A 24,154-nucleotide genomic window follows, 5' to 3' on the forward strand; every position below is an offset into this window, starting at 1 on the left:
CTAACAAATTGTAATTATTAGAAAGCAAAATCTTCTTTTTGGCTTTGTCAAATCCACCATCATGTACACTGGCTTTTTAATGGCCATTCATATGAGCAAATTGAAAAGTTGTGATTATGCATGAACAGATGATGATGATGATGATGGCAGTATTACCTATTTATGCCACGAATTTTATGTAGATATATGGGAATGGGAGGATAGGGTGACATTCATTTGAACGTTAAAAAGAGGGTGGAGAATAGGAATGCAAATTCAATCTAGAAGGGACAAAAACGATCAATCATTAAATTGCATACAATATTTGTTGTATTGAATCAATAACCGCAACGGTAATTATAGATGCGGAAAGAGATTATAATGTAATCATAATAATAACTCAGTGACTATAAAGGTAATTATCTTCTCTCTCTTTTTTTTTTTTTTTAAAAAAAATTTAGTATATCTTTAACGGTAATTACTGATGATGCTCTTGCGAAAAGAAATTATATGTAATGTAAGAATAATAACAAGGGGTGACCACCTATGTGCCCAATTCTACTTAGCCCGCCTATGTTCCAACTACCTAATCATATAATTTGCCACTCAAAGGGCAAAACCACCCACCTTATGGTGAAGCAGAAAAGTAAGAAAATATGGTTATTGAAAGTTTAAATTAATAATTTCCTACATATAATACGGTTATTCAATATGTAAACGTATTAAATATAGAAAAGTAAGAAAATATTATTACTTTTTGCAACTTGTTTCATAATTTGTTTCTTGTCAAAATTGATACTTTGAGTTTAATACCATTAGCAAAATGCCTCGTGCTCTATCCTCACATGGCAAAAAAGCCATAAAATAGCTAATTTGTTGTGCTAAAGATGAGATGTAAACATTTTCATTTCAAGTTAATAATATATGATTCTTACGATGACATAGCACTGAATCCAATGGTAAAAGAAATTACTAAAATGAATGTCAAATTTCAAGTGCTAATGAATTAGAAAGAACTGTTTATTTTCCCGCCTGGAGATGAAATTTAGAGCTTAGAAGAGTGGTCCTTCCGCCTTGTTACCTATGTTCCCATAGTCGTGGGTCCGAATCCCTCAACGGGGCAAGGATCAGAGAAATCAAAAGAGTGAAAGTAACAAAAGAGGGGAAAACAGGAAAGAATCAACGTATACTTGTGTATCAAAGTGTAAATATGAGCATTCGAAACTAAGGACTATAAATGCAAACAAAAAAAACAAAAAAAGAGAAAAAAAGAAAACGTACAAAATCTAAAGAGACGTTATGATTTTGTGCCTATCCCGCCATCCTTTATTTTCCTTCCATTCACTTCACTAAAAGCACACTGCCCTAGTACGCTTAACTCCACTTTCTGTCTGTTTTTCTTTTCCTCCTTAATTCCCTAAGTATGCACCACAACAACCCATTAAGATCAAATGCATAAAGAACATTCCTTTTCTTTCTTTTATTTTCCATCGCAAGAATTCTCTCTTTCCTTTCGGTTCTGCAGTTCTTGAATTAAACGCTGTTTGATGGGCTGTTCCACCTCGAGAATTGACCACCTTCCGGTGGTGTCTCTTTGCCACGACCGCTGCAAGTTTCTTGAAGAAGCTCTTTACCAAAGCTACGCCCTTGCCGATGCTCACGTTGCCTACGTCCACTCGCTTAAAACTCTTGGCCCGTCTCTAAGCCGTTTCTTTGAGGTTGATCAAAATCTTGATAATGACAACAAAGACAACGACAACAATCACTCTGATTCTCAGTCCAAACCCTTAATATCAAAGTCTTCTCCTTCACCTGATCACTGTCCTTCGACTTCAAACTCAGATTCGCATCTTGATTTCCCTTCTGATGATTCTGAGGACGAAGAATTTAAAGAAAAAGATTTTGATCTTCTTCACAGAATCCAACACAATTATTTTGATCGACAAACACCTACTCCATCTAGAACTAACTCATATTCTTACCGAGACCATTACAATAAGTACGATTGTTATGCAAATAATGGTACTTATGGTGTCACCTCACCAGATGGTGGTTCTGCATGGAAAACCCCCTCGCCTCCTCCGCCTCCAAGTGGCTCCACTTGGGAGTTCTTGAATTTGTTTGATCCATATGAAAGATACGAGTTACTGATTAAGGACAAAGAAGGAATCCATGAAGTAAAAGAGGAATTCGAGAATGAGACTCATGGAGATGATAAATTTGGTGGAGATTCTGTGCATTTGGCTAAAGAGGAGAAACAGATTAAAGTTGATGTGAAGAAAAATGAGGTTCATGTTGAAAAAACTAAAGTTGTTTCAGAGAAAGAAGAGAAGGAAGAAAAGAAAAATTTGACAGAGTCTAAGAATCAAAGCCCGTTGATGGTTATTAGAGAACTGGAGGGTCTGTTTGATAGAGCTGCTGAGTCGGGAATTGAAGTATTAAAGATTCTTGATACAGGAAAATTCCGTTATTATCATAAGAATTCTATTTATCAAGGTGGTTTTATCAAAATTTTTTATTCTCAAAACTTTGGTTTTCTTGTCTTCTTTGTTTCTAAATGTTCTTCAAAGTAAATTGGTTGTTCTTTGCTGTTATAGGAGTTTCTTCCAAGATGTTGCATGCGGTTACACCATCTTTTTTGGTGATACCTCCAAAAAGTACAGACTCCTTAACCTCCTCCACGGAGAAGATTGGTTCGGTTCATGTGAGCTCTGATGAAGAATTTGGTGTCATTGCAGTCAATTTGTCTTCCACTCTCAAGAAGTTATGCATGTGGGAGAAGAAACTCTATGATGAAGTCAAGGTATGGTCTAATGCTTTACTCTTTTCCAAGAAGCTTTCATCCTATTAGGAGCAACTCTTTTATGCTGCTTTATCTTTTCTGCGTCCTCTCTCTTTCTTGGAGTGCATGCTAGTTCAATTGAGAGAAAAGAAAAAGCCAATTGCTTTGCAAATACAAGGTTGCCATGCTTATTTTCTTTTAACAACTAAAGCAACTGATACTTCTGCTCATTTCTTAAGATGTTTACTTTGCTGTGGACTTAATTAACTTGAATTTTTTGTTTTCCTTAAAACACTAAAACAAAATCTTTTATTCAACCATGAGCTAACTGGATGATGGGTTAATGGTCCTCGTTATTCTGATAAGTTCCTGCTGTTCTTTTGGGCTTTATGTTGAGCTTGTCAAGAAGTGAATAACTTTTTTTTTTTTTCATTTAACAATGTGATAATGGTGTTCACTGTAATAATGTAGGCTGAGGAAAAATTGCGCATTATGCTTTCGAGGAGCTATAGGCAGATGAAAGATATGGGCGAGAAAGGTGCAGAGTCCAATAAAGTTCGTTCTGATCGAGCTTTGATCAGAGCATTATCTACTAAAATCAAAGTTGCTATTCATGTTATTGACAGGACAACAGTTACTATCAATAAGCTGAGGGATGAAGAGTTGTGGCCAATGATCAGTCAACTGAGTCAAAAGTACCGCACTTCAGTATTTACAGCAAATGATCAATTCACTGCCTGCTGCATGTTTAATTAAATCCGACAATATATAATACTAATCAATTTGTTGATGCAGGTTGCTTGGAATGTGGAAAGCCATGCTAGATTGCCATAGATGTCAATCTCAAACAATTGTTGGAGCCAAAAGTTTAGATGCCATTGTATCCAATGGAAAATTTAGTGAAACCCATGTAGAAGCTGCAATACAACTTAAAATTGAGCTTCAGAATTGGAATCTGAGCTTTTCGGATTGGATAACTGCGCAGAGAGGCTATGTCAAGGCCTTGAGTGGTTGGCTTCTAAAATGTCTTCCATATGAACCTGAAGAAATGCCAGATGAAACGCCACCATCATCTCCTGGTAGTAAGTCAGGACAACCCCCTTTGTTTGCATTCTGTAACCAATGGTCACATGCTGCGGGTAGAATCTCAGAGATGGAAGTAACTAACGCTATGCACGGATTTTTCGTGAATATAAATCAACTTGTGGAAAGGCATTACACATACTTGCAGCAAAGGCTGGCTGCAGACAAAGATTTAGAGAAAAGAATGAAGGTATTGGAGAGAAAGGAGAAAAAGATACAAAAGGTATTGCAATCTCGAGGGAAGAAGATGCTTCTGCCCACTAAGGATTTAAAGGGAACCCAATTCTCTGGAGGGGCTGTGCATCAGAGTGAAGTGACTTACAATAGTAGTCTGCATTTGGGTCTCAAACAGATTTTCACGGCCATAGAGAAATTCTCTGCTGACAATGTGCAGATTTATGAAGAACTTCATGTGTATATTGACGAAAGCAACCCAACTCGAGGGAATAAACAGGGACTTTAAATTAATATTACATTGTGAATTTGTAAACTTAGTTTGATCTTGATCTTCCAGAGAGGAATTTATTGTACGACAGCGATTTTTTGGCTGATGCAACATCAATCTTTGGTTCACTTCAGTACGCTAAATTAAGGATTCATTGTCCCCATTAATTGTTCTTTTCATATATAATAAGTAAGTTAGATTTCGAAAATTGTCAGTCTATGTAATAATTATATGAAGCAGAGCATCCTGATTATCATAAGCTGTTTTTGGGCTGCCACAATGGGTTGTCTTATGCACTTGCAGAGGCGGATTTCCAGCGTTCGATTTCCTGATTACTGATCAACAAAGCCGTGTTTATATTTCCCTATCTCAATCGAAGTATCCAAAGTTGACTTTTGGCATTTTGACTTTTTGCAAATTTATCATCAATCATTTGTCAAGTCAGGATAGTTGTCACTCTGAAATCTAAATGGATTTTCAGTTTTTCCATTTTCAAAACTAACAAAGGAACCACAAGTTAAAGTTGTTCTTATCTTCTCTTTTCATTAATTTGGCTTCTCTCATTCTTCTTATTATCCGCTGACTTCCTATTCGCTAAAGACAAATGCAATTTGCATTATCTTGAATTCAATACCCGAATGTGGCCAATGCAAGAATTACACCCACTCTTGTTTTTGCTCGCATAAATATATGGTTACATGTGGGTTGCATCTAAGCTTGTGAGATGATAGTAACTCACCAATTAATAATTTTGGCAAATCCACTCAGTAATTGCCTCGCAGTAAAAGGGATTAAAGGTTTAACAAAGGAATGCTTTTAAAAATTGACAAATTTTTAAAATAAATTTGGTAGTATTTATTAATCAATAGATCAGATGTGAACATTAAACAGAGATGTCAAAGTTAATTGGCTTTTTCAGATAAGGAAAGTTGAAAAAGGATGCAGACGGATTAATACTCTGATCTTAACTAAGTATTCATTGATTGTAACCAATCATTCTCCAAATTGCGGCTGTTTGTAATTTCTGCCCATCGCTTCAGATGCCATTTAAAAAATAGTGATTCATAAAAGTCCATTTTTATTTGTAAAAAAAGCAAAAATTAAATTAAGAGATAATTTATTATAAATATTGATATACGGTATGCAATTGTGATTTTGTTCACGTGGTAGATTTTACTTAAATTTACTAAAAGATGCTTTTTTCTTTTTTCTTTCTGAGAAGAACTAAAAGATGCATTATTGAATTCTTAGTAAGAGCAACACTGCCCTTCTTTTTATCGTGGTTGTCTTTAATTTATATCATCGGTCAACTTGCTCACGCGTATATATATTTATTTGAATTTTGTCCGAAACAAATGTTCAAACTAGATATAGAGATAATATGTGATTAGAGTTTTAAATTCAAATTCGATTAATTTAACCAAATTTTAATAGATATAATAGCGATTAAACTACTAAGATTTTCGTTTTAAAAATAGAGAATTAGTTTTTTTCATGTCTAATACAGAAACTATAGCAGTATTCTAATTATAGTAATTAAAATAAATCATTATTAATAGAAAAACTAAACGCAGTGATTCTCCAATATTTGATGTTCAATTTAATATTTGTTATATTATTTTAAACAATTTTAGTTTATGCAATCTCTTATTGATTTGACACATTTTAATAATATCCAAACTTCAAAGGCTTTAATATTTACTTTGTTTATGGCACACGCGGCCTTTGGATTCCAAGATATCATTCTTGAATAGTAAAAGTCAATGATGTACGCACATATAACAAACTAGAAAATAGATTCAGAAATCTGTGTAAGTGGGACGAAATACAAAGTTGACAAAAATAATAAAGTTACATAAGAAATGTGTTTGATTAGTATTATAATTTGACTATTTTGTCCAAAATTAAAATAATTACATTATTTTTTCTTCATCGAGTCCTGATCTGATGATAGAAGGAAACTTGAATCTGAAGATGCGAGGCAAAGGCAAGATGAACAGAATATAAAGAGTTTTTTAAAGAGGCATTACGAGTGCGTAATCTTGAATTGGGAATAATGATGTCACTTCCACTTCAACAAATCAAATGGCAGCAACCGCCTCACCTCACTCCCCGTCTAACCGAACACCAGCCAAAAGCGCGTGTCTCAAAGGAAATAGAAACCCAGGGAGAAGACACCACCAGCAATCACACCGATTGAATGCCAAAAACAAAAACGTGGTATGCACGCACACCGTGTTGCGTTAGAAAGGCGTTAGTAGTAGTATCATTCAAATCTCAAGTGGACACACGTGCGTCCGCAAAAGTAAGTTTGCGTTTTTCTTTTCACACTTTAATATTTGTCCATAACATAAAATTTTATGCCATAAAGGTCCTCAAGAAAAGGGGTTAGGGTCCCCTCTGGTTCTCCAAACTTCATAATTAAACTGAATTTTATTTTTATTTTTGTACAGAAAAAGCAGAAACAGAATCAAAACTTTACTTACTTACTTTATGATATTATTGATTATTATTACTATTACTATCATATACTTTATTTATTTATTTATTTATTTATAATGAAATTAATTAGATCTTTAATTCTCATATCAATAAAATTGTTGTTTCCTATAAAGGATAGAAAAAATGAGTAATTTTTATTAACAATAACTAAAATCACTTATTTTAATTCCTATCTTTTTGTTAAAAAGAAGGAACAACTGATATTAGTTATCACTATCATTATAAGAATATGTTATTTCAATTTATGAATCTTTTTGGTTTCCGGTTGCTCACGGCAGTTGATGTTGGGACAAGGCATCAAAATCAATTATAGTTTGGGACACACAAGTTATTTGTTTATGCTTTATTTTAAACATTAATGATTGTTGAAAAGTTAATGCAACATCTCAATTTTGACAATTTTGAAAACTTTTTTTTTAATTTATTAATAGATAATTCAAGTTTTTTTAATATGTTTAGAAATATTGTATACGATTAAGAATATAAGATGTAGCCATGGAGTGATGGAATTTGTTTGGATTAGGGGAATTAGTAGTGCAATATAGTTTTTAGATGGGGACGACAAAACTAAAATTATTAATAAGTATCCTCCATCACGTAAAAAGGACAACTCAATAGGAGAGAAAAGGAAGGAAAAACAGAGAGACAGAGAAAGAGATAGGTTTTGGGAGTGCAGAAAGAAAGAAAGAGAAAAAAAAAATGTAAAAAAGAAAGAAGAGAGAGAGAGAGAGAGGAAATAAAAAAAACACGCAAATGGAAAGAAAGGGAAAGCTGCAGCTTCTGCTTATCATTATCACTCAGCAGCAGCAGTACAGATCTCTCCCTCTCTTTCCTTCTTCCTTTCTCTCTCACTCTCTCTCCCTTTTCTCTTCCACTTACCCACACGGGCGTTAAGTCAGTGTGGTGAACCTAAAACCAAGAATTTCTCTCTTTTTAAAAAAAAAAAATTATTGTTATTATTATTAATAAATAAATAAAACAAAAAGCTTAAAACCGTTTCTCCTTTTCTCTCTCTGTATGATTTGTTTCTGAAACGGAGTTATTTTATTTTGGTGGAGGGGGCGGCCGACTCACTCAACTCGGGACCGAGTTATGGGTTGTTGCCATTCTTCCCTTTTCCAAGTACCTTTTATTTCTGAGAAAAAGGAACCTAACCACAACTATAGCAAGAATCAAAATCAGGATCAGAATCACCAGCCGCCCAACGGCAAAGGCGCCGCCTGTCCTCCTGCTGGTACCTCCTCCGGTTTCACCATCTTCTCTTTTGCTGACCTAAAAGCTGCCACCAACAACTTCAGCTCCGAGTTCATCGTTTCTGAAAGCGGTGAAAAAGCTCCCAATGTTGTTTATAAAGGTCGCTTGCAAAAGCAGGATAATAATAATAACCGCACTTGGATTGCTGTCAAAAAATTTACCAAACTTGCCTGGCCTGATCCTAAACAGTTCGCTGTAAATTCTCTCGATTTTCCAATTACTTCTTACATTTCTTTTTCTAGGGTTTTATTTTATTTTATTAATGCTGTCGTTTCCTGCTAATTAATTATTTGAAGGATGAGGCGTTAGGTGTTGGGAAGTTAAGACATAAGAGGCTAGCTAATTTGATTGGCTACTGCTGCGATGGAGATGAAAGGTTGCTTGTCGCTGAGTATATGCCTAATGATACCCTTGCCAAACATCTTTTCCACTGTATGTCTCTGCATTTTTTAGGATTTTCTTTTTTCTTTTTCATTCTGCAGCTTCAACATTGTTATCGTGTTTATTTCTTTTTTCATTTGATTTTTTTTTTTTTTTTTTTTGTGCAATTCAATAATTACTTTTTCTTAAGTTAAATAACAAAAAAATCTACTACTAGTTCATTTTCGTAATTCGATTTTGTGCATGTGAATATAATTTTGACAGGGGAGAATCAAACTATTGAGTGGGCCATGCGATTAAGAGTTGCTCTGTACATCGCTGAAGCTTTAGATTATTGTAGTTCTGAAGGGCGTCCACTATACCACGATTTAAATGCTTATAGGGTTCTCTTTGATGAGGTACTGTAAGTTCTCTTATTATTTGTTTGATCTTAAAAGATTCATTTTTTCCCTTTAGTCTATATAAAGCTAAGAATCTTGTGAATTATCAGTAAAAATAATTAGTTTTGTTAAGATATTTTCCTCTGGAGGATCTATTGGTTATGAGAGCAAAGTGGTAATTTAGTGGATGGTTTTGGCAGAATGGAGATCCTCGGCTGTCATGCTTTGGCTTGATGAAGAACAGTAGGGATGGAAAAAGTTACAGCACAAATCTTGCATATACACCCCCTGAATATCTAAGAAATGGTAGGTCTTTTATTTTATAGACTTCTTATCTGTAACATGCTGATATCTTTTCTTTGTATGACTTGATATTAATATTCAGTCAACGTTGCAATCACTTAATGTTGAGATATTTTTGCTATTTGTTTCTTTTCTGGTGTATCGAATGCCTTGAAACTATAATACATTGTGCTCTATGAGAATATTTGGGTGATTTAGAAATATATTATTCGCAAATTTGTAGCTGAATGAATGGACATGAAGGATCATTGACATCTGGGGTAGTGGTTTTATGAAAAAGAAACAATTAGCTATTCTTCTTTTGGGGATGATTCATGATTAGAGATAAGAAAAGTTGTTTTCCCATATCATATCCAGTAGTTACTTTGACCTGAAATGTCATTTTTTTAAAATGCTACAACTAGGATTTGTGTTATGCTCCTGATATGTAAAGGGGAAGGTAATATATTATTAGTGAGGAATGCTTTTATGAAGATTGGAAAATCTAAAGTTTGTAAACAATTCCTGAATACTGCATCAAGTGTGTGAGCTGTTAAGTTCACAAGATGAACTATTGCATACATGGTTTGCACTTGGCAATAACTTTGAGAAAGATGTACTGAGGTAGCCTTGCTGGAGATAAGATTTAAACGATAATCTTCATTAGCAAAGTTAGCATTTTTTTCTCTGATATACATATTCTGAAGATATTATTAGGTGCCTTCAATTAGTATTTGTTTTTGGTCAAATGTTCTTCTTAATCACGGTTCTCATTTAACTGCAATCCAACTCCATTGTTTGCATGATTGACAACTATTCGACTTTTTTGTCCCTAAATAGTGCATTTTATGTTTAATGTAGGAAGGGTCACTCCAGAAAGTGTCATCTTCAGCTTTGGGACTGTTCTTTTGGATCTTCTTAGTGGAAAGCACATCCCTCCTAGTCACGTAAGTGTTTCAATCTCTTTCCTCTGATGGGCAGTAACAAAATTAGCCGAATTCATAGGTACCATGGGGGTGGGGGGTGGTTTATGATTTGAATAGCATGCTTAGTGAAATTTTATTTGACAGTGCTAGTTCTGTATGTTGTTAAGTAGCTGCTGCAATTTCTTATTACCTGGTGAAGTATTCCTCAATGTCATGGTCAAATTTTATTTGCATCTCTACCTTTCAATTATTGGATAAATGCAGTGTTTTGTCACAGTTTTAGAAACAAAGGTTTTAATTTAATCTTTTCTGTATGAGTTATTATAAAACTGTGGGGCCAGTTGTGCAAAAAAGTGCCTGCTTATTGATTATATTTTCTCTTAAGGATGAATCAAGAAACTAGAACAATTTATTAATTTTTCATTTATGTTGAACAATAGAATTCAATTGAATTATTAACACATACCATGCTGATTGTTAAAAGTTTATATGTAATGCTTTTCATTATGTTTTATTTAGGCTCTTGATATGATACGGGGAAAAAACATCCTTCTCCTAATGGATTCACATTTGGAGGGAAACTTTTCGACTGATGAGGCAACTGTGGTCTTTGATCTTGCTTCACAATGTTTACAATATGAACCCAGAGAGCGGCCAAATACCAAGGATCTTGTTGCAACAGTTGCACCTCTGCAAAATAAACCTGATGTAAGCTGTCGTCTTTGCTGTCTTGTTCTTTGGTTTAATATGATGGCCCCGAAATTCAAATTCAGCATAAATGAGTCGTGCAGGTATAAAAATTCGTGGACCACCAGATAACTTGTCAGAATAATGAACTGTATATCTAAGTCGTAATGTATTATTCGTCCTCCAGCTATTATCTATTCAATTAGACATAATTACTGGGAAGGTCTATGATGAGGGTGGAGTTTTTGCTGGAAATGCAATAAGACACCTTTTTGGTTCTTAGATGTTGGTCTCCGTATTCTGGGTGAGCTTTTGGATTTTAAATCTTTACTTGCAGGTTCCATCTTATGTAATGCTGGGAATCCCAAAGCATGAGGAAGCACCACCCACTCCACAACATCCTCTTTCTCCAATGGGTGATGCCTGTTCACGGATGGATCTCACAGCTATCCATCAGATTTTAGTAATGACGCACTACAAGGATGATGAAGGAACTAATGAGGTAACGAAACAGTACAAATTTACTATTCCTGATGGCTATTTCTATTGCTGGGCTAGAATCTTTATACTGATGTGCAGTTATCTTTCCAAGAGTGGACCCAACAAATGAGAGATATGTTGGAAGCTCGAAAGCGTGGAGATGTAGCATTTCGTGACAAAGATTTTAAGACTGCTATAGATTGTTATTCTCAGGTGTGCATCTTTCTTCTTTGTTGATATTTTTCAACTTGTGTTCTGACTTGTGTGAAATATAGATTGAGATGCATTGACATCGTTAGTAGTGCCTGGGATGTGGGTAGTACCTGGGATATGGGTAGAATATAGGCATTAGTTGAAAAATGATATCAAGTCTATTTTGCTGAAGAAGGTCAAGTTTGTGGAATGTCAAAAGATTTGCAGGCAATATGGTGGTTAATTAATTGTTTTTGTGAAAACGGAATATGCTTCAAGTTTTTTTGACATATTAATGTGCCTACTTCATGTTCGCGCAGTTCATAGATGTGGGAACAATGATTTCTCCAACTGTTTATGCAAGGAGAAGTCTGTGTCATCTTTTATGCGATCAACCAGATGCCGCACTCCGAGATGCAATGCAAGCACAATGTGTATACCCTGAATGGTCTACAGCATTTTACATGCAGGCTGTCGCCCTTGCCAAGCTGGACATGCACAAGGATGCAGCTGATATGTTGAATGAGGCTGCTGCATTAGAAGAGAAAAGGCAACGCGGTGGGAAAGGGTCTTGAGGAGAGTGTAAAATTCTTTTGTACTAGTAGTTTGGCCGATTGTTGTGGTGGTGGTTGTAAGAAAAAAAAATGTGGGTTTAGTGTATTGGCAATTAGAAATTGGCTTTCATCCAAAATGTAACATAGTGAGAGGAATGGTTCTTCTATACTGGCTGTTACAGTAATTTTTTCCTCTAAAATTGGATGAAATAATTTATCTCATATTTTCTGCTGGTAGTGGAACATCAGGGAATCTATAACTTGGATTAAACTAGTGGAGCGCTTCTAACATACCAGCATGAACTGGTAACTGTTTTCTCAAAAAAAGAAAAAGAAAAGCTAGTAACTGTTGGAATGATAATGAAATTATAAACAATAAAAAACTAATTGGTGTTGATATGCGGGATTCACAAAGATGAAGATGCTGGCACTTCGATTGCTACTCTTACTATCAGTTCCCGGGCCATGTAGCAGCTTAAAAGTGGCTGAAAAACAAATTGAAAAAGATTGTAACAGGTATCTTGCCTATACATACATATTCTATAAATCCTAATATTTCTGAAGTCGCCAATTGATTGCGTTTTTCTTGCTTGTGTGAAACATATTATACAAGATTTTGTTGCCTAGAAGTGAAATCAGGAAACATAAAGTTCAGCTTTTCCATCAATGAAGAGACTCATGAACTCTTCTCCATCAACGGTTTCTTTCTCTACGAGGAGTTGAGCAAGCTTGTGAAGGATGTCAATGTGAGTTGTGATGATCTGCTTGGCCCTTGAATATGCCTTCTCGACCAGCTCCCTTACCTCTGCATCGACTACATCTGCAGTGGCCATGGAGTAGTCTTTTTGCGATGACATCTGATTGTGAAGCATATTTAAAAGAATGTCAGTTCTTAATAACTCTGATCTTGTAGAACTAAAGATGGTACATAGCATGAGCAGGGGCATTTGCTAATCAGAAATGCAAATATTCAGATTCAAGCACAAACCATACCTGTTGTCCCAAGAAGGGATTTCCACCAGGCCCACCAATGGCAACTTGTCCAATCTTTTTGCTGAAACCAAATCTCTCAACCATCTGCCTTGCCACCCTTGAAACTTGCATGAAGTCATTTGAAGCTCCTGTTGTCACATTATCATCACCAAAGATTACCTCCTCAGCAACCCTGCATTTCAAATGAAGAGATTCTTAAAGAGTCCAGACTCAAGCCTATCTGGATTACACTGCCCCAGCTTAATCAAATAAAGCCCATCAGATTATACCAAAACGGTTTCTATAAAGGTTATGAAGAGCAGGAAATAGCCTTTAGCCAAGATGGGTTCAGAAACCAACCTTCCACCTAGTGCAACTGCCATCTGATTCTCCAAGTAGCTTCTACTGTACAGTCCAGACTCAAGCCTCTCCTCACTTGGAGCAAAAAATGTAAGACCACCAGCTTGACCACGGGGAATGATTGATATCTTGGCTACAGGATCGTATTCAGGCATAAGTGCACCAACCAAAGCATGCCCAGCCTCTGCAGATAGGATTGCAACACACACAATTAGCCTCTTGAAATTAAAATTACATCAACACGAGGAAAGCAACTAGATGAAAACTGGACAGTGGTATTTCTTTACCATGATAGGCAACTAATTTTTTCTTCTCATCTGAGACGACAGCATTTTTCTTCTCTGGTCCAGCAATGATCCTCTCCAAAGCATCCGATATCTCATCTTTGCTTATTTCTTTAAGGTCACGCCTAGCTGCAAGGATGGCAGCTTCATTCATCAGATTCTGCAAATCGGCTCCAGTAAATCCTGGAGTTCTCCGGGAAATTTTTTCGAAGTCCACATCCTTCGCGAGTGCCTTTCCTCTAGAGTGAACCTGTCTCATTCACAAAAGTATTGAGTTGAACAAGCAGAGGTTAAACAAAAGCAAGATATGAGCTCGGTGGCTCAAACTGCATACTTGGATACTATTCCTTACTTGACAAACTATGACCGCCACATTATGACAGAGGACGTGAACAAACAGATATATACAAGTATGTCTATAAATATCTAGTAATCTAACTTAACATTGTACGTTCCGTTTCTAGTTCTCTTTTCTCCCTTAGTCATGCAGCACACTCATTACCTTCTATACTAGCAGTTAAGTTAATTATGTCAGTTCATCTAAATGGTGGCTAAAGAAAAATTGAAGAAACGTAGTAAGAGTATATAAAGACCCTAACCTGAAGAATCTTGACTCTACCAGCAACATCAGGCCTGTCCACAGTGACCTGTCTATCAAATCTCCCAGGTCTTAACAAAGCAGCATCAAGAACATCTGGTCTATTAGTAGCAGCCAAGACTATGACACCAGAATTACCAGAAAAGCCATCCATTTCAGTCAACAACTGGTTAATGGTCTGTTCTCTTTCATCATTTCCACCACCAAGGCCTGCTCCTCTCTGCCTTCCAACAGCATCAATTTCATCAATAAACACAATGCAAGGAGCCTTTGCTTTGGCTTTATCGAACAAATCTCTCACTCTCGAAGCCCCAACACCCACAAACAACTCAACAAACTCAGATGCTGCACATGAGAAAAATGGGACTCCTGCTTCTCCAGCAACTGCTCTAGCTAACAGTGTCTTCCCTGTACCAGGTGGTCCAACTAATAAACACCCTTTTGGAATTTTAGCTCCTAAAGCTGTATACTTATCTGGGTTCTTCAAAAAATCAACAACTTCTTGAAGTTCCAATTTTGCTTGATCAGCTCCTGCAACATCAGCAAATGTAACACCAGTTTCTGGCACTTCTTGAAACTTGGATTTCGATCTTCCAAAATCCATTGGCCCACCTAATCCACCGGGTCCACCAGGACCACCCTGTGCACGGCGGAAGAGAAGAAACAACCCGGCAAAAGCAAGAAACGGAAACAAAAGATTTCCAATAAAATTAAAAAGTCCATTGCCAGAATCTCCCTCGGAGACAGATATATCAACTCCATTCATAGCAAGAATGTCAATAAGGTCAGGATCATTAGGAACAATGACAGTAGCACGGCGGCCGTCTACTGCGGTAAGCTGGAGAGCAGAACCATCTTTGCTGAAACGGACTCTTTCGACTTTCCCTTTCTTGACAGCGTTGAGAAACTCGCTGTATCGCCATTGGGTACCTTCAGGAAGATCAGAGGTTGATTGGGATTGAGGTTTTGGTGCTGTGAGAAGAAGATTTTGAGAGAAAGGAGAGGAATTTGAGGGATTAGGTTTAGTGGGTTGTGCTTCAAGAACTGGTGGTGGTGATGGAGTTGGGTTGTCTAAGGCAAAGGCTTGTGGGGATAGAGAAGAGAAGAGTAAAGTAGCTAAAGTAGCTTGAGTTTGGATTGATTTCAAAGAATCTGAACTGGGCTGTTTTCTTTTGTTGTTGTCGAGAATTGCGCGAGTCACTAATTGAGATTTTCTTGTAGAGAAGAATGGGAAAGGAAATGAGAGTTTGGTAGTCTTGGGAGTTGGAGGTGAAAGAAGGATTTGAGAACCAAAGAAGCTTGAAGAAAGCAAAGGGTTTGTTGTTGTTGATGCCATGGCTTATTGATTTGAGTGGCTCTCTCTATCCTTTGCTACGCCTCTGCTATATGTTATCCTTCTCTTATTTTGGTTAACCTCTGATTGATGTCGTGGAGATAGGAAATCAATATTAAACGTTATGTACAGTTCCTTTTATAAATTTAATTTTATTTATTTCTAGGCGAGGAAGTGTAGATTTTCAAGAATTTTTTTAAGCTAATTCTTTTTACAAAATTTAATGCAAGCCATGAATTTGATGTTGCTCGGGTTGCATTTACGTGTACTATGCAACCTCCACTCGGTCAAGTCTCCATTGATATTTTAAGCTACAGATCTCCCTTATATTATATATCTCTTTTTTCTTTTTGGTGTTCATGCTATAATAAATGGATGATTCAGATTCAAATTCTAAATTTCTTCTTCTCTAGAAAAACACTATTAATTAAAAAAAAAAAAACAATATTAGAAAAAAGGTGTTCTAATTTCTATCTAAAAATAATGAAAATAATGATAAGGAAATAGGGAAGAAAGAATATATTGCAGAGAAGTCCTTTATACTATATTATAAAATTATATATGTAATTTAAGGAAATAAATGCTTACCTTATTTATTAAATATTTTCTTTCAAAATCAACTATCATAGTAAAAAAAAGAAGGAAAACAAAGTACTAATTTAAATGACATTTTTAATATTCTCTCTCTCTCTTTCTCTTTTATTTTATTATTCTTCGTCAAAATTTTATTTTTTAGATCGGCGGTGTTCTTTTTTCTTTATTAATTAATTCTATAAATAAATATAAATATTATTTTTTAAAAAAAATTTTATAAGCTTTCATTATGAGGATTTTGAATTATTTTTTTATAAAAAATTTATAGTTGTCCATTACGAAATTATTGAATTCTTCTTCTATACGAGTAACGAAAAGAAAAAAATATATCAAATCTAACATTTAAATAATTAAACTTATTAAAATATTTTTAAAATTGATACGTAGCTTAATATCATCGAGTGAAATATTTCTTTTATAAAATTACAATCTATTATTTCATTAACACGATTAATGACGGTTAACAATAATTTTTTTTATATAAATTTTTTGATATTTGATGTTTATTTTTATCTTTTACATCAAGACGGCCTTATCAATTTTCATTAATGGAATATATATTTTTTCAAATTTCATCCGTGCTGATATAACACAATTGATATTAGAGTGACTACAGCTAATTAGTAAACAAAAAGAATTATAATGCTCAATTACTATTCAACAATCTAAAAAGGAATGCCAAAGTCACATTTGCAGCTTCTTGACTTGGCCTGAGAAATGGAACATAGAAGTGACTCAAATACTGCTAAATTAATACCTTTGCAACATCAGTTACCATGCTAACTGTGTGGAACTCCTGTCCACGGCTGTTGATGCGCATTTTTTTCTCCATCGTCTTAAGATTTTCAGAAAGATTTGTCAGCTTCATTTTCTTAATTAGAAAATAAATATGCTTGAAATTGAACTGTTCGATCTTCTGCTACGCAGAGAGGATTCAAGCTTCTTTAGTGATTTCTTCCTCTCTGGTGCTTCCTCACATGTCTAACGACCTTGGGTCATGGTGGTGGATAGGTTGCGACTGAAGCAAATCACCAATGCTCTAATACAAGTCTTTCAGGCTGATGAATTTGTTGTAGGCTGGTGCAGATGTTTCTTGTGATGATCCCAAACCCATTCAACTGCGCCTTTAGGGTTAGAGTTCAAAACAATAAAAACGATGCAAGTGTTCAATTGGCCTGGATATAGTATTGGTGAAGCCAACTCCTCTGTCTATATTATATATAGAGAAGCAGGTAGCAATTTGAATCACATCCTCTGTGCTTGCATTAGCTGTCCTGAGCTTCAATTCTCGGACTTTCCTCATCATTGCTCTACAGGTGAGAAAAGCCAATAAGATAGTCCTGATTCATTAAAAATTAACAAACACAAGTTCCATGCCTCTAGGCATATGCTTAATCATGTCACCTCTCATATATAAACTTTAAGTTTGATCATCATCCAAGTTGGTGGGTCTTGTATAGATCGTGGCCAACAAGCATCTAATCATCACCTGCATCAACTGATTAATTAAGACAACTGATTGAAACTAATTTTGTTTTCCAAAGCTAGCTGCTACAATTCCATGAATCAATCTACATTAAGTGCATGCAGACTATGTCCAAGTTAGATGAAACAGCAGGAAACAAATGTGTCAGAAAAATAATTTTGTAACCGATGATTTGATTTATAGTAATAAAATTATGCATTATAGATAGAGATCGATGTGTGCACCTTTCACATTCTCAATTTATAATCAATCTCAGGATTATTTTATTGGAATTAGTCTTCCTGATGTGGGACAATGATAAGAGTTATCGCAGTATGGTGGGAAAACCCGCTACATTACAGCTAAGGCAATTTGCGTTTTCTACTCGTTCTATATATAAACTGAGTAGAGGTGTTAGTTTCAACAGCTTCTCCTTAAATCAATTGTAAATACGTATCAAAGGCTTCCTTCTGTCAAAGAAGAAGATGGCTGCCCCAATCGGAACCTCTAAAGCTACCTATCATGTCCGTTCTATCAACTTGCCTGCAAGATCTCACCCTCTTACTCTGAGTGTTGAGGCTCATTTGGACAGATTGAGATCATCGTCATCAGCTTGCAACAGATTGAGTGGCCTCAAAGAGTTGTATGAGTGCGTCAACGATTTGCTTCAGCTGCCTCTTACTCAGAAAGATCTCTCCAAAGAACAACATCTCAAATTGGTGGATGAGATGTTGGTGTTGGAACATGTGAGCTTGTTTTGGAAACAAGCACATGGTTTCCAGCAGTTTTCCATAGCTTGTAAGTTCCCATGTAGTATTTAATTTCTTGTTTGACTTTGTACAAGTTCCTATGTTAGTGGCATTGGGAACTACTAGCTTGTATTTGTACAAGTTCCTATGTTAGTGGCATTGGGAACTACTAGCTTGTAAGTCCCCATGTAGTATTTAATTTTTTGTTTGACTTTATACAAGTTTCTATGTTAGTGGCATTGGGAACTACAACTTTTGTAATCTCCTTCTCTATTTAAATCAAATGTTAAAGGCTGAAAATATAAGAAAAAAAAAACATATTTTTTCTCTCAATTTCTCTTCATCATTTCCATATTTTTTAAGAACTTGAGCTTAGATTAGCTCAGTTTATAAGAACTTTAGCTCAAACCCAGCTAAGTTCTATTTCATTTCCGCATTTACAGTGGTATCAGAGCTCCTGTCCTACGGGCTGTGAGGCTAAAAACAGAAAATCTAGAGAGTCAAACACGTGAGAGAGAGAAATACCGAGTGTTTGAAAGATTTGTGAGATTTTTTAAAAAAGAAAAAGAAGAACAAGAACAAGAACAAAACCAGAAAAATGGCTTCAAGTAGCTCATCAGCTCCAGCAGCTCCTACCTTCAACGGATCACTTTATCATTTGTGGTCGGTGAAGATGAAAACTTACCTCAAATCTCAAGGTCTATGGAAAGTGGTTAAGACAGATGAAGATCCTCCCGCTCTCAGGCCAAATCCAACAGTAGCTCAGCTCAGAGACCATGAAGAACAGCTCCTCAGGAAAGATAAAGCCTTGACTTGCATCCACTCAAGCTTGGCAGATCATGTTTTCACCAGCATCATGGACCTAGAAACACCCAAAGCTGTTTGGGATTACCTCAAAGAGAGTTTTGAAGGCACAGACCGAGTGAAAGCTGTGAAGCTCTTGACGCTCAAGAGAGAATTTGAGCTGCTCAAGATGAAGGATGACGAGCTAGTGAAAGAATTCATCAAGAATGATGGATCTTGTAAACCAAATTAGGCTGTATGGTGAAGCTCTACCTGATCAGAGAGTGGTGGAGAAGATTATGGTCAGCGTACTAAGAAAATTTGAAGCTAAAATTTCAGCTATTGAAGAGTCATGTGATTTGCAGAGGCTAACAGTAGCTGAGCTCACTAGAAAATTAGTAGCTCAAGAACAAAGAAGCTCAATGAGAGATGAAGAGACAACTGAAGGTGCTTTCTTTGTTTCTATAAAGGAAAGAAGCCAAACAACAGAAATAGAAGAGGTACTAGCTACAAAAATCGAGCTCCAGAAAATTCGAGCTCAAAACAGGGCAAGCTTCCTCCTTGCTCCATTTGCAAGAAAACAAACCATGCTGGAAAAGATTGTTGGTACAAAGATGGTGAAAAACCAAAGTACAAATGCAACTTTTGCAACAAGATTGGCCATACCGAGAAGTTTTGCAGAGCTAAGAAAGCTCAACAAGCTCAGACGCAAGCTCAAGAGCAGGTCCTTGCAGCTGAGGAGGAGAAATCACATCCAAGAGAGCATTTATTCATGGCTTCTCAAGCTAACAAAATAGCTCAGAATTACACTTGGCTTATAGACAGTGGATGTACTAGCCACATGGCACCAGATGCTACAAGTTTAACTAGCCTTGACAAGTCAATAACAACCAGAGTGAAGCTGGGAGATGGCTCAACGGTTCAAGCTAGAGGAAGAGGCTCAATTTCTGTCAACACTAAGAAAGGTATCAAAGTTATCTCAGATGTTCTTTACATACCTGAGCTCAAACAAAATTTTCTTAATATGCCTCAAATGATTAGAAAGGTTATGGTGTCTATTTCAAAAATGCATGTTGTTATATTTTAGATACCTGGGGTGTCGAGATAGCTAAAGTCAAGATGATTGGTAATAGCTTTTATTTGAAACTAGATGTTATTCAGACATGTACATTTAGTGTAAAAAAGGATGATAGCTTGAAATGGTATAAGAGGCTAGGCCACTACAATTTTAGAACTTTAAAAGAGATGCATGATTTAGAGCTAGTTTTGAGTCTGCCTGAAATTGTAGCTCCAGAAGTAGAGTGTGAGGGCTGTAAGCTTGGAAAGTCACAAAAAACTCCTTTTCCAAAAGGTGGAGTCACTAGAGCTACTGAAAAGCTAGAAATTGTGCATTCAGATATTTGTGGTCCTATGGCAACACCTTCTTTGAGTGAAAACAGGTACTTTGTGCTCTTTATTGATGATTTTTCAAGGATGACTTGGGTGCACTTCCTCAAAACCAAGTCCTCAATTTTTTCAATTTTCAAAAATTTCAAGAAGCTAGTGGAAACTCAAAGTAGCTGCAAGCTTAAGGTGTTGAGAACTGACAATGGTGGAGAGTACACTTCACAAGAATTCAGCTCCTTTTGCCAAGAAGAAGGCATCCTACACCAGTTCACGGTTCCATATTCTCCACAACAAAATGGAGTCTCAGAAAGAAAGAATAGAACTGTGATGAACATGGCTAGAAGCATGTTGTTTGAGAAGAAGCTACCAAAGACTTTTTGGGCTGAAGCTGTAGCTACTTCAGTATATTTGTTGAATAGAATTGCAACGAAGGCAGTGGAAGGCAAGACCCCACATGAAACTTAGAATGGTGTCAAGCCTTCAGTTGAGCATCTCAGAATTTTTGGCTCAATATGCTATATTCACATTCCTTCAGTCAAAAGAACGAAGCTAGATCAGAGAGCTATGAAGGGTATATTTGTGGGCTATTCAACAGAGTCCAAAGGCTACAGAATTTTTGAGCTCAGCAGAGATGAGAGCTCTTTTTGGAATTGGGATTCACATGAAGTCGAGAAGCATGAGCTCCCTTCCTTATTAGCTCCTACTTTTGAAGTGGAAGAAGAAGAGAACGTCAATGATGAGCTATTTGATGTGCACAACACTAGTGACACTCAAGTGCTCAGAACAAGACCGTTAGTTGAGGTGTATGAAAGATGCAATTTTGTCTTCGCTGAGCCAACTAACTTTGATGAAGCTTCCAAGCATCCAAAATGGATTGAAGCTATGAAAGCTGAAATTCAAATGATAGAAAAGAATAGCACTTGGCTGCTCACTGAGCTACCATAAAACAAGCAAGCTATAGGAGTCAAATGGGTGTTCAGAACCAAGTACAATCCTGATGGCTCAATCAACAAGCTCAAGGCCATATTAGTTGTGAAGGGATATGCTCAAGTTGTGGGTAGTGACTATGGAGATACCTTTGCTCCAGTAGCTAGACATGACACTATCAAGTTGCTGTTGTCTTTTGCAGCTCAAATGGGCTGGAAAGTTTTCCATCTCGATGTGAAATCAGCATTCTTGAATGGTAAGCTCAAGGAGGAGCTCTACATAGAGCAACCAGAAGGTTTCCAAGTGAGAGAAAGAGAAGATGAGGTTTACAAGCTAAGAAAGGTTTTGTACGGGCTGAAGCAAGTTCCAAGAGCTTGGTACTAGAAAATTGATGCTCACTTGATGCAACAAGGGTTTAAGAGAAGTGATAATGAAGCTACTCTTTATTTGAAGCAAGAAGATGGAGAGCTCAAGATAGTGGTTTCATTATATGTTGATGACCTCCTTGTTACTGGTAGCCAAGAAGAAGTTGTTTCAGAACTCAAGAAGCAAATGGAAAGTGTTTTTAAGATGTCCGATTTGGGCTTAATGAACTATTTTCTTGGGATGGAAATTCATCAATGCTCCTCAGGAATTTTCATATCTCAAAGAAAATATGCTCTTGATATTTTGAAGAAGTTTAAGCTAGAAGCTTGTAAAGAAGTTACAGCTCCAATAGCTCAGAATGAAAAGCTTTCGAAGAATGATGGAGAAAAGCTAGAAAACCCAACTGTGTACAGAAGCATTGTTGGCAGCTTGCTGTATCTTTCAACTACAAGACCTGGCCTAATGTATCCAGCTAGCCTTCTTTCAAGATTCATGAGCTATCCTACGAGTGTGCATCTAGGAGTAGCTAAAAGAGTTCTCAAGTTCTTGAAGGGTACCGTGAAGGATGGTATTTGGTATCACAGGCTTGACCAAATTGAGCTACAAGGTTATGCTGATAGTGATTGGGCTGGAAGTGTGGATGACATGAAGAGCACTTCAGGCTATGTGTTCTCGCTAGGCTCAGGTGCAATTTGCTGGAACTCAAAGAAACAAGAAGTTGTAGCTCAATCAACAACTGAAGCTGAATATGTGTCGATTGCAGCTGCATCAAATCAAGTTATATGGCTTAGAAAGCTCTTGTCAGATTTGTGTGTTGAGCTAGACAAACCAACTACAATCTATTGTGACAACAAGTCAGCAATTGCTATAGCTGAAAATTCAGTTCAACATGGACGAACCAAGCACATCAATGTGAAGTTTCACTCCATTAGAGAAGCTGAGAAGAATTTGGAGATCAAGCTCCAGCATTGCTATTCAGAAGAACAGTTTGCTGATCTCTTTACTAAACCATTATCAAGACCAAGAATTGATTTTTTGAAGAATCAGCTAGGAGCTTCCAAGACCAACCTCAAGGAGGAGTGTTGGAACATGTGAGCTTGTCTTGGAAACAAGCACATGGTTTCCAACAGTTTTCCATAGCTTGTAAGTCCCCATGTAGTATTTAATTTCTTATTGGACTTTGTACAAGTTCCTATGTTAGTGGCATTGGGAACTACTAGCTTGTAAGTCCCCATATAGTATTTAATTTCTTGTTTGACTTTGTACAAGTTCCTATGTTAGTGGCATTGGGAACTACAACTTTTGTAATCTCCTTCTCTATTTAAATCAAATGTTAAAGGCTGAAAATATAAGAGAAAAAAAACATATTTTTTCTCTCAATTTCTCTTCATCATTTCCATATTTCTTAAGAACTTGAGCTTAGATTTAGCTCAGTTTATAAGAACTTTAGCTCAAACCCAGCTAAGTTCTATTTCATTTCCGCATTTACAGTTGGATGGGTCTCTCAGGTTGTTAGATATGTGCAGCACAAGCAGAGATATTTTCTCACAAATGAAAGAATGCCTGAAGGAGCTTGAATCATCCCTTCGAAGGAGAAAAGGCGGGGAATCTAACCTGCCAAGTGAAGTCGAAGCATATATGGTATCAAGAAAGAAACTTAACAGAGCAATCAAAAGATGTTTAAGAAATTTAAAGACTGAAAAGAAGAATCAAGAGATTCCAGTTCAGTGGCTGAATTTGTACTGCTAAGAGAAGTAGAAGAAATTAGTGTAGCAGTTTTCGAGTCTGTCTTATGTATGATCTCTCAGCCAAAGACAAGATTGAGGGCTACTGGCTGGTCAGTTGTGTCAAAGTTGCTGCAATCCAAACGTGTGTCAAGCGAAGAAATTGATGCCAAGGAAGTCAAAATGATAGACGATGAATTGCAGGCCCTGAAGTCAAGCAAAGACGTCAATCATGTACAAATGCAGAATGTACTGAAAGCATCGAAGTCATTAGAATCAACCATTCAAGAAGCAGAGGAAGAGTTGGAATGTATATCCAGGCAAATGCTGAAAGCTAGAGTTATAATTCTCAATATGGTCAACCATTAGCAGTAAATCTACTAATGATTTGTAATTTTTGTAGCTGTGTACATATGCAAACAACTGTACAAAATCATTATGAATATATATTACCATATCATTTATCTACATTGCATAATCTTAATCCCTCTTGGATAAGGATCCGGACGTGATTGTTGTGATTAGATAATTATGAGGAATTAGCCTTATTCTGTTGAATCCCTTTATTATTTTAGCTGTGTACAGAGAAAGACCCGATGAGTGATGACTCTCATAGCCTTCATACTTCAGCATCAACTGCTAATATTGTTAGCAAAAATCATCAGATGAACAACGTCCCAAGTACA

General features: G+C 36.3%; 3 protein-coding genes and 1 pseudogene across 3 annotated transcripts; 3 read left to right on the forward strand and 1 right to left on the reverse strand.

The window, feature by feature from the left end:
* The first annotated feature begins 895 nt into the window (after nt 1-895).
* On the forward strand, nt 896-4,497 carry LOC8267889 (protein ALTERED PHOSPHATE STARVATION RESPONSE 1). The gene is made up of 4 exons (XM_002510606.4): nt 896-2,475; nt 2,577-2,782; nt 3,233-3,456; nt 3,557-4,497. The coding sequence occupies exons 1-4, from the start codon at nt 1,527-1,529 to the stop codon at nt 4,305-4,307; spliced, it is 2,130 nt and encodes a 709-aa protein (XP_002510652.2). The 5' UTR covers nt 896-1,526; the 3' UTR covers nt 4,308-4,497.
* A 2,903-nt stretch (nt 4,498-7,400) lies between these two features.
* On the forward strand, nt 7,401-12,149 carry LOC8267887 (serine/threonine-protein kinase BSK1). The gene is made up of 9 exons (XM_002510604.4): nt 7,401-8,240; nt 8,342-8,477; nt 8,691-8,824; nt 9,007-9,112; nt 9,950-10,035; nt 10,534-10,722; nt 11,039-11,203; nt 11,281-11,394; nt 11,694-12,149. The coding sequence occupies exons 1-9, from the start codon at nt 7,884-7,886 to the stop codon at nt 11,946-11,948; spliced, it is 1,542 nt and encodes a 513-aa protein (XP_002510650.1). The 5' UTR covers nt 7,401-7,883; the 3' UTR covers nt 11,949-12,149.
* Nucleotides 12,150-12,333: 184 nt separating this feature from the next.
* LOC8267886 (ATP-dependent zinc metalloprotease FTSH, chloroplastic) lies at nt 12,334-15,595 on the reverse strand. The gene is made up of 5 exons (XM_048371206.1): nt 14,143-15,595; nt 13,547-13,793; nt 13,260-13,443; nt 12,921-13,092; nt 12,334-12,784 (listed from the first exon to the last, which is right to left on the reverse strand). The coding sequence occupies exons 1-5, from the start codon at nt 15,475-15,477 to the stop codon at nt 12,563-12,565; spliced, it is 2,160 nt and encodes a 719-aa protein (XP_048227163.1). The 5' UTR covers nt 15,478-15,595; the 3' UTR covers nt 12,334-12,562.
* A 2,088-nt stretch (nt 15,596-17,683) lies between these two features.
* Nucleotides 17,684-23,837, forward strand: LOC107261093 (annotated as a pseudogene).
* Nucleotides 23,838-24,154: the final 317 nt, after the last annotated feature.

The sequence above is a fragment of the Ricinus communis genome, chromosome 2 (genome assembly GCF_019578655.1).
Source record: "Ricinus communis isolate WT05 ecotype wild-type chromosome 2, ASM1957865v1, whole genome shotgun sequence".
NCBI lineage: Eukaryota > Viridiplantae > Streptophyta > Magnoliopsida > Malpighiales > Euphorbiaceae > Ricinus > Ricinus communis.

What these genes read in the sequence shown, in the direction of transcription:
- LOC8267889 (XM_002510606.4), top strand. Translation starts at nt 1,527, where the DNA reads ATGGGCTGTTCCACCTCGAGAATTGACCACCTTCCGGTGGTGTCTCTT. An exon ending in TAAGAATTCTATTTATCAAG is followed by an intron (nt 2,476 to 2,576) that starts GTGGTTTTATCA and finishes TTGCTGTTATAG; the next exon opens with GAGTTTCTTCCAAGATGTTG. An exon ending in ATCAGTCAACTGAGTCAAAA is followed by an intron (nt 3,457 to 3,556) that starts GTACCGCACTTC and finishes TTGTTGATGCAG; the next exon opens with GTTGCTTGGAATGTGGAAAG.
- LOC8267887 (XM_002510604.4), top strand. Translation starts at nt 7,884, where the DNA reads ATGGGTTGTTGCCATTCTTCCCTTTTCCAAGTACCTTTTATTTCTGAG. An exon ending in ATGATGAAGGAACTAATGAG is followed by an intron (nt 11,204 to 11,280) that starts GTAACGAAACAG and finishes ACTGATGTGCAG; the next exon opens with TTATCTTTCCAAGAGTGGAC. An exon ending in CTATAGATTGTTATTCTCAG is followed by an intron (nt 11,395 to 11,693) that starts GTGTGCATCTTT and finishes ATGTTCGCGCAG; the next exon opens with TTCATAGATGTGGGAACAAT.
- LOC8267886 (XM_048371206.1), bottom strand. Translation starts at nt 15,477, where the DNA reads ATGGCATCAACAACAACAAACCCTTTGCTTTCTTCAAGCTTCTTTGGT. An exon ending in GTAGAGTCAAGATTCTTCAG is followed by an intron (nt 13,794 to 14,142) that starts GTTAGGGTCTTT and finishes TGAATGAGACAG; the next exon opens with GTTCACTCTAGAGGAAAGGC. An exon ending in ATCCCTTCTTGGGACAACAG is followed by an intron (nt 12,785 to 12,920) that starts GTATGGTTTGTG and finishes CTTCACAATCAG; the next exon opens with ATGTCATCGCAAAAAGACTA.